The following is a 13,446-nucleotide window of genomic DNA, read 5'->3' as shown; positions in this document are numbered from 1 at the left end:
CGCCTGCTTTGAGGGGCAGAGCATGCAACTTGGACCTCAACTTGGCTACTTGGTACGAGCTTGTACGAGCCACGGCCCGTCAGCCAGAAGAGGCTTTCTCGTCCTGTGGCTGCTCCGACTCTTGAATACCTCCAAAGCCCTAGTGCTCACCATCTGGGGTTATACATTTTCCCAGTCTTCCACCACCACCTCCCGAAAGCCTTGGGGAATATCACACTTGGTTCGAAGCCTACCAGGTTATGAGATTCTGCCAGGAGCGACTCACTTCATAAATCTCAGTGCACAGCTCAACCCTGGCATTCACTTACTCATTCAACAAATATTTGTTGAGCGTCTAAGAGTTAGACTAATAGCAATGAAAAAAAATAAGGTCCCTACCCTTGTGGAGGTTGTGTTCCAGGAGGCAGAGAATGAATTCATTTAATCTTCTAAGTATCTTAGAAATGTCACTTTGGGATTGCAAGCATGTAAGAGGAGAAAAACGAATCCAAGTAACTTTTTAACAGAGTACTTTGACCTTATACCATTAATCTAAAGACAAAATAGTTGCAAAGAAATCTTGTACTTTACTTAGTAGACTTGTTGTTTGGTAGCATAATGGGATAATTATTTTGAAATTGAGCAAGTGAATAAACACTGATGTAGTTGGCAGCCTAGATTCTTACTGTGGGAATATGGAATCTGGAATAGGGAAAGGAGAGCACCTTATGATTGATTGAAATTGGAGGTATGATTTTAAGAAATTACTTTAGATAAAATTAGATATTTTCTAGCTCTAACCTCTGAAAGGGCCTAGAAGCAATAATGTCCCAGCAGAGTGAGCAAAGCTAGTGTCTAGATACTGATTTCAAAGTAACAGTCCTCAATAAAAGAAACCAGGGCTCCTTGGGAGAAATGGCCAATTCCCAGGCTGGAGCAGAGAAAGTACAAAATGAGCCTGGAATAATTTGTGCCAGAAAGCAAGTGAAGAAAGATGGGGACTTAGACACAAGAACCAGGTTGAAATCAGGGACAAAAATGATAATGAGACTGAGAGGGCTATGAGGGAGCCTTCTGATGTACTAGAAATGTTCTGTTCACCTAGGTGGTGATTACACAGGTGTGTTCGTGTAAAAACATTCACCATTCGGCACACATAAGATCTGTGTACTTTACTGTAAGTAAATTATACCTCAACAAAACAATTTAAGAAGCCTAATGACAGTAATGGATATAACAAATTGAATTTAAAAACAATCTGAGACCATACTGACACTAAAAATTGTAAATAAATAAATGAAAGCGAAAAAGACCTTCTTTATAGTAGAGTGCCAACTAATAAGTATAGAAAGAATGATAAAGTTAAATCATCAACATTTTGTAAGCCTCAGAATAAATGACTTGGGCAAAATGGGCATTAAAGTTACTGGTAAAAATTTGCTGAGGTATTTATACAGATAACTTTTTTTTTTTGGTAAATTTATTTATTTATTTATTTATTTATTTTATTTTTGTCTGCGTTGGGTCTTCGTTGCTGCACGCGGGCTTTCTCTGGTTGCGATGAGCGGGGGCTACTCTTCGTTGCGGTGCATGGGCTTCACACTGTGGTGGCTTCTCTTGTTGCAGAGCATGGACTCTAGGCTCGCAGGCTTCAGTAGTTGCAGCACGCAGGCTCAGTAGTTGTGGCGCACGGGCTTAGTTACTCCACGGCATGTGGGATCTTCCCGGACCAGGGCTTGAACCCGTGTCCCCTGCGTTGGCAGGCGGATTCTTAACCACTGCGCCACCAGGGAAGTCCCTATACAGATAACTTTTTAATTACAAAGGAAAAAAAGTATCTTTACCTCTGCAGAAATCTGACAGACACTACCTTAAAATCAAGTTGTCAATGTTACCTCCACCAATAAAAGGGCAAATTGACATATGCCTCTCAATGTGATGTATTGAGGACATACAGCTTATGTAATATTTCAGCCAAAAATGCATAACCTGAATTCAGTCATAAGAACCCAAACTGAGAGACATTCTACAAATGGCCTCACCTCAAAAATGTCATGAAAGACAAAAAAAGAAAGGGTAAGGACCTACTAAAAATTGAAGAATGCTAAAGAGGTATGACAAACTAAATGCAGTTAAGTGTTCCCACACTGGACCCTAAAGCAAAATTGCTATACAGGACATTATTGGGACAACTGGCAAGTTTGAATATGGACTATATATTAGAAGATAATATTGTACAGATGTTAACTTCTCTGAATTATATAATTGTACTGTAGTTATGTGAGAGAATATCCTTGTTCTTAGGAGATATAGATCATGAGGTATTTAGAGATGAAGGGCCTTCAACTTACCCTCAAATGATTCAGCAGTAACAATTATGTATATTTAGAAAGATATAAAGCAAATGTGGTGAAGTGTTAAACATTATAAATCTAGGTAAGAGTACACGAGTTCATTGTACTGTTATTCTATAGATTTGAAATTTTTTCAAAATAAAGAGTTAAAAAATAGCAAGACCTCATGTAATCAGTTTGGGGAAATGGGATATTCTAGTTAAACTGAAGCTGCTAATTAATCAAATACTAGCTTTAAAAATTTTTTGTAAAAAATCTCTCTAAAATGAGTTATCCTGATGCCCAGGCAGCACCTCACACAAATTAAATCAGAATCTCTGGGGGGGTAAAGCTCAGGCATAAGTTACTTTTTAAGGCTCCCCAGGAGGTTCCATTGTGAAGTCAAGGTTTAGAACCACTGCTGTTTATATGGCTTCTACCCATTGTTGTAGTTCTAACCTCTGGACCAACAATGGATTCCCTTCACTTTTCCTTCCTGAAACACTTTGGAACACTGAAAACAACCATCATGTGCCCCTCCTTCCCCTTTAATCTTCAGTGTGCAACATCTCTAATTCCTTTAGGTGCTCTTTTGGTCTCTCTGCTGGTGAAATAACCCCAAAATTTCATTCCCAGGGTACATGTACTTCAAAAAACATGTACAAGAATGTCCAAAGCAGCATGATTCATAATATCCTAATGGGAAACGTTCCAAAAGTCCACTAACAGAAAATGGGTAAATTGTAATATAGTCATATAATGGAATACAATACAGTAATGAAAACTACAGCTACACCAAATATTGATCAATCTCACAAGCAATGTTAAGTAAAAGAAGCAAGACATAAAAAGAATACATATGATTCCATTTATATAGTGTTCAAATGCAGGCAAAACTAAACTACATTGTTAGAAGTCAGAATACTTGTGGGTAACAAACAGAAAGTTACCTCTGGGAAGAAACGAAGGTGTAGTGATTGGAAAGGGTATAAAGGAGGCTTTGGAGTGCTGGCAATGTTAAATTGGTTAAATTGACTGAATGGTGGTTTTTCAGATGTTTTCTTTGTGTTAACTTATTGAGCTGTATATTCTGTTTTGGATATTTTGCTTTATGTACCTCACAATTTTAAAAATGTTTAAAATATTATCACAAGGCCCAAGATAAAGGATATGAAAATTCATTATAATCATACAAGTTTCTACATACAGGGTGGTGGTTGCTATTATCCAATCCTTTCACTCGTCTCTCAGCTCTGGAACTAACTGTCTAGGTTGAATTCCAGCTCTGCCACTTACTAGCTGTGTGACCTTGGATAATCTGTGCCTGTTTCCTCAACTATAAAATAAAAACAGTAGTACCTCCTACTGAGTGATTTTGAGGACTGAAGAAGTTAAGAAATATAAAATGCTTATTAGCACACAGCCTGGAATATAGTAAGCACTCAATAACTAGTAGCTGCTGCTACGACTTTTCCTCTGTGGCCTAAGGGTCTCTGTTGATAGGTAAGGGAGAAGCTTGGGTCTTTCCAAGAAGGGAAACTTCCAGAAGAAGAAGGAAAAGGGGGAAAAAAATCCTTTCCTCCTCTTGAAGCTCCTAGGTAAGGGGAGATGCAGGCTTCTGCCATCAGTCAGATGTCCAGTCTGGCTCTCACTAAGGGCCCAGGGAAAAGCAGGGGAAGAACAATTAGACAGGAGCATTTCGCCACTAAAAAAGATTTTTATTACAAAACAAATACTAATAAAATCAGGCCTGGGCTTCAACCCCACCTCCTAGAGGCCCCTAGGATGGAGGAGATTGGGGGGAATAGGGGATGGTGGGCACTGAAAGAACAGAGCAGGCTGACCTCCCCTCATCAGTCTCAGCTGCTGCCTCTCTCTTCCAAAGCCCTTTGAGAGAGGCACCATCCTTCCAGCCAGGAAGTACCATTGTTGGCACCAGACCCTAGCAATGCCGCATTGCAGGATCCAGGATGTCTCGGCTGACTCTCAGCAAAGGCCAGCCAGGGTCACTCAGCCTGGGCGATGGCGTAGGAGAGCAGCCATAGAAGCAGCGGGCCCAGAACAAGGACAGCAAGCCAGACGGCAAAGCTGGCCAGGATGAACCTCCGGGCCCGGGACCCCCAGTGCACTGCCTCCTCCAACCGGCCTGCCTTATGCCGCTCTTCCGCCTGTGGGGGCAGGTTTTTGGTTAGGTTCTCCCCCTGCTTCTGCCCCAAAATGCCCACTGCCCCACTCCAATCCTATATCCTCGTCTTGGCTCAAAATCTCACACCCAAACCCTCCACCTCCCTTTCCAGTTTCTAACTCTCATGTCTCAACTGCAAAGTAAGGTACCCACTCTGCTCTGCCTCCTTTTCAGGACGGCTGTTGTTTGCTCAGAAGATCACATATGGGAAAATACTTTTCATTTTATTCCCCATCCTTTTCTCATTTCAGATTCATTCAGAATTTGGAATTCTTGGCAAGAAACAGTGAGCAATCTTGGAGTATTTCACTCATGTCCAACCAAACAGCACTCCATTCTCATTAGCCCAATGGGCCTCATCTTTTTCATTAAGGATTCTTTTTATGATTTTGCCCTAATGAAACCCAGAAATTATGATGATAAGAAAACAGTTTGATAAAAATACAACTAGGGTCGAGGAAATTCCAAAAGGTACACGTGCGGTTTCTGTTAGATGTTTTGAAATGGTGAAGCCCTCTCAAAAACTTCATAGCTTCTTCTGAACTCCTATACATTGTTCTAGTTACTGCTCGGCTGCCCTGAGTCTTGCCCCTTCCCATTCTTCCTCTTTATAGGCCTTGAGAGTGGACCTTACTGCAACACAAATCTGACCATGTCATTCTCCTTTGCAAAAATCCTTGAAAGGCTCCCTAGTACTTCCCAGATAAAGCTGAAACTCCTAAGCACAGCACTGGAGGCTCTTGGGAATCTGGATCCTCTGGCTTCATCTCTCACTATTCCTTACTGGTTCAGTCATGCTGAACTAACAGTCCAGGTTGCCTTTGTATAGGCTGCCTGTGCTCCCTTCGCCTGGAATGCACTTTTACCCTTATTCACTCATCCTTTAAGATTACTTTCTTTTTACTCCCTTAGGATGCCTTTCCTGTCACCTACTCTATTATACACGTACATGTACTTACATACATATACATACACATACATAGCTCCTGGAATACCCTGTGCTTCCTCTATCATAGTACTGATGAGCTGTATTCCATTAATAATTACCTATTTTCACAGCCATCTCTTTTGCTAGACTGTGGGCCCTTTGATGGCAGGAACCATGTCTTATTCCTATTTCTGGCACGAGGCCCACAGCCAGGCTCTGGCAGGTACTTATTGTTTGATCAATGTAGATAGATCAGGTATACAGAACCATTGCCTTACTACACCCACACCCCTGCTCCCATAGGAATTGCTTTCCTCACCTTGATGGCAAACACAAGGGCCACGACTCCCAGGCAAGAGCAGCCACATATAATGCTAGTAGCTGCCAAGTAGCGGAGGCGGAGCGAGCAGCAGCGAATGGGGGATGGAGAACAAGCAGCTTCCGTGTTGCTCACCAAGCTCTCCACTGCCTTCTCCTCGTCCTCCATCACCTGTGGGCGATACAGTCAAGATACTTGTAAGCCCAACAACTGAACCACTGGTAAAGTCTTGCTCAGACTCTACCCGTCTCTCTGATCATGTCATGGCCTAGTCGAACTCTCAGGAATGCTGCCTTACCTGGGGAATTCCCCTAGTGACTCATAGACTGAGAGGAAATGTGTGTCTGGAATCCTTTTTCCTCAGCCTAAGGTTCCCAGTCTTTAAAGGCAAGCTGGTGTGAATGTAGCATTATCTGTATTACTTACTGTTTTGGCAAGTGGGGAAAAGCAAAATGACAGGTGCATGCTGAGAGACAGTAGAAAAACACAGAATCTCAAAAACTGCTAGGAGTCTGAGACTACCCAATTCAGTGATTTTAAACTGTATTTCAAAGGGCCCTGAAGTTCCTTAGAGGCTGCCCTCAAATATTAAGGAGGAATCAGAGAATGGCATCCTAGGTCCTGTACTCCACTTTAAGAAAATCAGCCATTTCATGTGAAAACAGTCCTGGGGATGGGGGAAAGGAGGGGAAAAGTACCCATCTAAGCTCTCTTTGTAGCTGAGGAAACTCAACTTCAGAAACACCTCACCCTCCCCAAATCAGAGCTTCCCTTGCTATGCTCCCTTCCACTTCCTCTCTCCATTTTACCCAGGTCATACAATACAATCAGATTAACACCGAGTCCAAATGACCTCATAAGCCACACAGAAACCTGCATAATGATGCCCTACTTAATCATTTTTCATCTCCCTATTTCCCAAGCCCTCAGAGCCCTGGCATCAAACTGCCTTTCTACCTTCATCCCCAACCATTCCCCTTCACCCTAGACAAAATGAAAACATTTGCAGTTCTCAGAACACAAGTAACAAAGGATAGGAAAGGTTAAAGAGAAGAGGCAAGACAAGAGCCAAGAATGATATGTGCCACAAAGCTGCAGGAGAATGGATATGAGGAAAGAACTGAGATGAGGTAAACAGTACAGTCATCAGGGGAGAACACAAGGAGAGGGTCCAGGGAACTGAGATCAGAGAAAATGTAAAAACAAACGGGGACTCTTACCTGGCTATTAGGCCTTGAGGAACTGTGAGTTTCGGCTCCTGCCTCAGGTTTGATTTGGCTTGGGTGGAGATGGAGCTGACTCAGGGCTCCAAGCCAAGCCCAGGGGTGGGGTTGGGTGGCCAGCCACCATCCGAAGAGCCCCAGAAGCTCAGAAGGGGGTGTGGCTGATTCAAACCAGTCTGGCTAGATGGAGTAACTGGAGGTAGAATGCCTGCCTTCTGGAAAGGGAGTGAAAGCACCTGAGCAAGAGGGATTAAAGCAGGGAAAAGTCTGAGGCATCAGATAGCTCCCAAGGAAAGTCCAGCAACCAAGGGAATAGAAGGGAGGAGAGGAAAAGTATGAGTCTGAATGACTTAAAATTGAAACTTTAGGGAAAGGTACCCTACCAGATAAGATTTGCCATTCTTCCCTCTTCTTGCGTGGAGATTTCTGCCTCAAAGATACATAATTCTGAGTTAGAGATCAGGTACTAGGGTCTTAGCAAGAGCAAGAGAGAAGAGAAAAATGATACCCAAGTTCCCACCCAACCCTCCACCAGACCAGAAAATCAGAAGCCTCCTTACGCGGATGCTCATACAGAAACTAAGTTTATTATTTTTTTCTTCTTAAAAAAAAAAAAAAAAAAGAAAAAAGAAAAAAAGGAAAAAAAACTCATTGTAGAGAGAAGCCCCTCCCCCTTCCCCTAAGGGTGGGGGGCTGTGAAAGATAGCTGGGGAAATCAAGTACAAGGGGGTGGGGACAAAGACTATCTTGCCACCCTTAACACTGCCCAGCCATGTGGGGTGGAAGGGAAGGGGATATGTGAAGAGCCCCGTTTCCATGACAACCAGTTGCCTACCCCCTACTTTGGTGGAAAGAAGGGAGAAGGCCCCTATGTCTCCCTGGAGGATTCCCCCCTCAAAAGACTTCAAGTAGTGGTTAAGAGCCAGGCCTGGTCATGGAGGGAGAGGGGCCATGGCAGAAAGCCTAGGTGAAGGGGGGCAGCCCACTCACGTCTTGGCTTTACGGCCTCTGTGACTAATGGTAGGGCCAGCCAAGTGGGAAGGGGCACTGCTGCGCAAGATACGCTGGTCCCCTTGGTTGGTGGCCCCACCAAGCCGGCGGGGGCCAGGCCGGCGCCGTGGGGTCCCATCCCCTTCCTCCTCCTCACCTGAGGCTTCAGCCTCAGACTCCTCTACTGAACCCTCAGGCCCCAGGGGACTTGGGGGCTGCAGGCGGCTCCGCTTTGCCAGCCCAGGACCACCACCAACTGGGGCTCCTGCCCGTTTGCGAGGCACCTTCTCAGTCTCTAGTGGGGGAACTAGAGACCCTGGACGCAGCCGGGTCGAGCGCAGTTTTGGAGCCAATGAGACCACGGGAGGTGTCAATTCTAACCCGCCTGGCCCACTATCCGCTAAATCCAGATCATCCTGAATTACAGCTACTACCATGGACCCTTCACTCTTTCGTCCCCTCATTCCTTCTGCTTCAAGACGTAAGCGGGCCAGGCGGGTGAGGGGGCGGCTTCCATCCTCATCAGATGAACTACCCTCACTCTCCCCCTGGCCCTGGGGTTGCCGCTGCTTCCCCAATCCACAGCTCTCAAGGACAGAAGAGCTGTCGCGGTCCAAGACAGGGAGCTGGCTGGGCCGAGGTGATGGCGGATTCTTGGGAGGTCGGCCCCGCTTCCGCTTGGGTGGGGATGTTGAAATGGTGAGAGTGGTGACAGTGTTGGCGACAGTAGCAGTGGGACAGGCTAGGAGTGGTGGGAGTGGTGGCAGGGGTGGCGGTATCGGGAGTGGCTGTGTCCGGCTCTCTAAGCTGCCATCCCCTGGAGAGGAAATGGTCCCAGGAATGGGCAAATCTCGGGCCTTAGGGGGCCGCCCACGCCTTCTTTTCTCCACAGGTGATAGGATGACAGGCTCGGGTCTATGAACTGGCTGGGGTCCAAGAGGCTGGGGCCCAGGAATAAGCTGGGGTGCCAGGACAGGCTCCGCAACAATAAGGGTCTCAGCCCCAGGGACTGAGTCAGCCCCATTGGTTTTTCCCTTAGAGGTGGATGAAGGTGCCTCATCCACCCCTCGCCCAGCATCTGCTGGAGACCTGTTCTTCTTGGGGGGCCTCCCCCTGCGACGTTTCACAGCAGGAGGGGTGATGGCAAGTAGTGCCCCTTCTCCATTTTCTGGGCTGCCCCCACCGGTCAGCCCCAGCTCAATGCGACGGCGAGCTATGAAGGGCTGCTGGGTTGGGGTGGGCAGTGTGGATGGGGGAGCAGCTTCACAGGGACCACTGGTGGGAGGTGAGGATTCTGGCCCCGACATGCTGCGGGTAGATGGGCTTCCCGGGCTGGCACCAGTCTCAGAGACCCCAGGCACTAGGGTGCTGGCAGTTCCCCGCTGCTGTCGCCGTCGCCTCACCAGTTCCTTTTCCTCTACCACAGTCACTAGCCGTCCTGGCAGCTTGCGAAGCACTTTGGGACCTGGAGGCTGCCCTGGCCGACCAGCCCCCTGACCCCTAATTTCTACATCGGCACTGGTGCGACGCCGAGGGGGCCGGGCAGGCGAAGGACCCTCAGGTGTGGAGGTGGCCGAGGATGAGGTTGATGGGGCTGCGACCTCAGCTGAAACAAGTTCCTGTGGTTTCTCTGGGGTAGACGTTGGGGTCTGGGCCTCCACCAGCTCTTCTGAGTTCTTGTCAGCCTCCAGTGGCTCCTGAAGTAGCTCATCAGATGCTGCTGAGGGTGGGAGCTCCAGCCTATTGCTCTCACTCAGACACGTGGCCACTTCCTCACCATCAGGCAGCACTGAGAGGATGGTCGCCTCGGCAGGCTCGGGCACCTCCTGCTCTTGACCGTTGGGGACGCTGCCAGCTGCCAGGTTTGGGCTAGGTGCAGAAGAGGTGAGAGAAAGGTTCTTCTCTGACATAGGCAGGATCTCAACAGCAACTGGCAACAGATCCTTAGGGGGCACAAGAGTAATTGGGGAAGTCTCGGAACTGGCCATATCAGCCAGCTCCAGGGACTCAGTAGATGCCATTGCTTGTGCACACAGCTCTGCCTCAGGCCCCATGCCCAAGGGGAGGTTGGTGACTGGTGGGGAAATGGGCACAGAAGGTAGACCAAGCAAGAGAGGGGAGGAAGGAGTTAAGAGAGAAGTTTGGGCTGGAGGTGGGGTATGAGCTGGTGGAGGGGTACAGGCAGGAGGAGGGGTACAGGCAGAAGAACAAGAGGGAGGAATCTGTGCAGAAGGAAGAGGAGGAGAAGGCAAGATATGGACAGGAAGCATGGTTATTGGATTTGGGGCTGAAATGGGGATTGGGGCAGAGACTGGGGCAGGGACTGGGGCAGGAATTGCAGCAGGAGCTGAAGCTGGAGTGGGTCGAGGCCTAGGCGCTGGCCGGGGAACTCGGTCCCTGGCAGGGCTGCAGCGGGGGGGTGTGGAGGTGCTGCGGGTATGATGCGTGGATGTGACAGGAGTGTGGTTTGCCCCTTGAGTTTCAGCCCGGGCTCCACGAAGACGCTCACTGACGCGAGTCCCTGGCCTTTCGGGGGCCTTGGCCTTCTTACTGCGCCGGTGGCTGCCTCCACCAGTCCCACAGGAAACCTCATCCCCAGCCCCTGGCCCCTCCTCCTCCTCCTGGGGTAGGCGGAACACCTCCTCCTTCGCTTGGTCCAGGTCCTTGCGGGCAGCTTCCACTTGCTCCTACCAAAAACAGAGCCCAAGGAGTGGTCAGAGGGAGGCAAGCGGCATGGGAAGTGGGTGGAAAGCAGCCACTTTCCACTTTTATCCCCACCCCCATACTCACTTCTGCCTGCTTGAGCTCCTCTCGGCTCACCTCCTCCAGTGAGGCTTCCAGGAATTTCATGGCATAGCGCTCAATGGGGGTCAGCTGTGGGGAAGAGCAGCGATGATGAACATAGGGACCTGGTGCCCAGGGCCCATCACCCTTGATTATTTTCACCAGAGAAGACAGAAAGAAGGTCGCAGAGTCCAGAGGAAGGAGTTGTGGAGGGTGAGGTTGAGAACTAGTGGATCCAACACTGACCTGTTCTACAAGGGCAGCAATTTCCTGCTCAGCCCGGGACATCTCCTCATCTTCAGCCCCAGGCCGACCAGCCTCCTCTCCGTCAGCAGCAGGAAACCCATCATTCTCATTGAATTCTGCAAGCTCAGCCACCTGTTCAGCCTTGGCCTGGGTGGCCGCACGGATATCCTCTTCATCCTCTGCCCGACACAATGCCTATGAGGGTGTAGGGAAGAAAAACCATGAGAATTAAAGAACTTTACATCTTGTGATTTGATTCTGGCAAATGTTTGAGGCCGCGTTTACACCAAACCAGATTTAAATCAGAACTCAACTCTCTCTGGGCCCCCAAAATTACCAAAGCAACACAGTGGTCCACATAGGATGGAACAGATTCAACCAGGAGTGCCACCAGGGACAAAATAACTGTTTTAGAGACCTCTAGTTCCACTTACTTTCTATTCAAGTCAGCCTCAAATCTCTTTAAAAAAGCAATCCCAGAAGTTTTGAATACAAAATAATCCACAATTCTTTTTTGCACTGAGATGCCTCATGACAACAGATTAACATATGATCATTCCCCTGAGGTGAATATCCAGGGAGATCACACCAAAGTCACTGAGGGAAGTAGCCTAGAGCATGAGAGGAAGGCACTTGGTAGGGGAAAATTTCTCCATGATAATCCACAACTATAGTTCCTAAACATCTGTCTACTTCTGAAAAAATACAGATGCCCAGACCTCACCACTCAAAATCATGATTTAAGTAGACTGTGAGATGGGACCCAGGAATCAATCTTTTTCAAAGCCTTCCAAGTGATTCTAGTATGCATTAATGTTTGGGAAATGAGTTTTACACCATATACAAAGCGCTTCTTACATCCACTATGCTATTTAACCTTCAGTTACTTCCTTCTAATTTAGCATTTCAGAAAAGTGGGAAGTGAGGCTCAGAAGATTAAATGGATGTGGCTTAACGAACACTATTAAGAAGCACTGTTGGGGCTTCCCTGGTGGCGCAGTGGTTGAGAATCTGCCTGCCAATGCAGGGGACACGGGTTCGAGCCCTGGTCTGGGTAGATCCCACATGCCGCGGAGCAACTGGGTCTGTGAGCCACGGCTACTGAGCCTGCTCATCTGGAGCCTGTGCTCCGCAACAAGAGAGGCTGCGACAGTGAGAGGCCCGTGCACCGCGATGAAGAGTGGCCCCCACTCGCCACAACTAGAGAAAGCCCTCGCACAGAAACGAAGACCCAACACAGCCAAAAATAAATAAATAAATAAATTTATTTAAAGAAATAATAATAATAAGAAAACAGGCCCATAACGAAGTTGCTTTAAAAAAAAAAAAGAAGCACTGTTGGAGTTCAAACCTAGAACCGTGGACTCCATATCCTGTGTTTCTATCTATGAAATCACGTGAACCAATAAGCAATCTACTCACAACTGTCAAAGGCCAACTGTAATCTGGGAAGCAGAATAGTTCTTTCCCCTTGGACAAACTCAAAAGACAGAGAGACGACACACACTGCAACCATTAGCTCTACTCTAGGGACTGCCTACTCTTTTTCTGCGGCGGGATCTTTGTTCCCCGACCAGGGATCGAACCCGTGCCCCCTGCAGTGGAAGCACAGAGTCTTTTAACCACTGGACGGCCGGTGAAGTCCCTGCCCACTCTGTTTTCACCTGCTCCAGGATATGGGTCTGCTTGCTGGCCACAGTCTCTTCCTCATCTTCAGGGGCAGAGGGTATAGATGAGCCAGATGGTTCCTCCAGAGGCATATCAAACAGCTCTCGGATGGTCTGCTTTGGAAAGAACATATGAGAAGTGTCAGAGCCAACGGAATGTTGGTCCCAGGTCTATAGCTATGAAGCTGATAGCTCTTAGTAGTATCAGAAGTACCACTGGTTGAAGAGGCAGATCTGTGGAGGCCAAAGCATCCTTTTTAATAAGCAGCAGTAACTCCTACAGGCATAGCAGTTCTCTCTTGCACAGACTGGAAGATCTTAGTACCTGTTTAAAATAGGCTGTGGTGAAGTTGCCTCCCTCAATTGCCATGTCTCCCAACATTCTCTTCTGGTTTGCCTTTTTTAGGATGTTCTCTTCCACTGTCCGTTCACTGATAAGCCTAGGGGGTGATAAAGGACATGTATAAACAGCCAAATACATCAATAAAACCCTATTAGCAAAGGGAAAGTAAGGTAAGGGGAGACTAGGCAATACCTATATATGTGGACATCTCGGGTCTGGCCAATTCGGTGACAGCGATCCTGGGCCTGAGCATCCATGGTAGGATTCCAGTCGCTGTCATAAAAAACAACAGTGTCTGCCCCCGTCAGGTTCACGCCCACACCCCCACTCCGAGTTGAAAGGATGAAGCAGAATATGCGTTTGTCTGCATTGAATCGTTCCATCAAGGCCTAGAGGAAAAGGAAAAAAAGATAGTATTGGGAGACATATCCCCAAAAACAGACCAAGGC

General features: G+C 47.5%; 2 protein-coding genes across 5 annotated transcripts in view; both read right to left on the bottom strand.

Annotated features, from left to right (window-relative positions):
- Window positions 1-4,009: 4,009 nt before the first annotated feature.
- Window positions 4,010-7,461, bottom strand: TMEM265 (transmembrane protein 265). Its single transcript, XM_059897467.1, has 3 exons — window positions 6,965-7,461; window positions 5,745-5,915; window positions 4,010-4,480 (listed from the first exon to the last, which is right to left on the bottom strand). The coding sequence occupies exons 2-3, from the start codon at window positions 5,910-5,912 to the stop codon at window positions 4,319-4,321; spliced, it is 330 nt and encodes a 109-aa protein (XP_059753450.1). The 5' UTR covers window positions 5,913-5,915; window positions 6,965-7,461; the 3' UTR covers window positions 4,010-4,318.
- Window positions 7,462-7,523: 62 nt separating this feature from the next.
- Window positions 7,524-13,446, bottom strand: part of SRCAP (Snf2 related CREBBP activator protein) — a 33,252-nt gene continuing 27,329 nt past the window's right edge. For 3 of the 4 annotated variants that reach the window (XM_059897436.1, XM_059897434.1, XM_059897435.1), the window contains exons 28-33: window positions 13,190-13,386; window positions 12,980-13,094; window positions 12,652-12,771; window positions 10,988-11,182; window positions 10,748-10,831; window positions 7,524-10,644 (exon numbers count right to left, since the gene is read on the bottom strand). In XM_059897436.1, coding sequence (XP_059753419.1) covers window positions 7,954-10,644; window positions 10,748-10,831; window positions 10,988-11,182; window positions 12,652-12,771; window positions 12,980-13,094; window positions 13,190-13,386 — 3,402 coding nt within the window. In that variant the 3' untranslated portion in view covers window positions 7,524-7,953. The remainder of the gene's footprint in view (window positions 10,645-10,747; window positions 10,832-10,987; window positions 11,183-12,651; window positions 12,772-12,979; window positions 13,095-13,189; window positions 13,387-13,446) is intronic. The other variant, XM_059897437.1, reaches the window with a different exon arrangement.

This window comes from Balaenoptera ricei, chromosome 15 (genome assembly GCF_028023285.1).
Source record: "Balaenoptera ricei isolate mBalRic1 chromosome 15, mBalRic1.hap2, whole genome shotgun sequence".
Lineage (NCBI taxonomy): Eukaryota > Metazoa > Chordata > Mammalia > Artiodactyla > Balaenopteridae > Balaenoptera > Balaenoptera ricei.
Note: the sequence above shows the minus strand (reverse complement) of the source record. Positions and strands in the feature narration are given on the sequence as shown.

Excerpts from the sequence above, each read along its gene's own strand:
- TMEM265 (XM_059897467.1), bottom strand. The coding sequence starts at position 5,912 with ATGGAGGACGAGGAGAAGGCAGTGGAGAGCTTGGTGAGCAACACGGAA. Across the intron at positions 4,481-5,744 it reads CCCTTGTGTTTGCCATCAAG|GCGGAAGAGCGGCATAAGGC; the intron begins GTGAGGAAAGCA and ends CTGCCCCCACAG.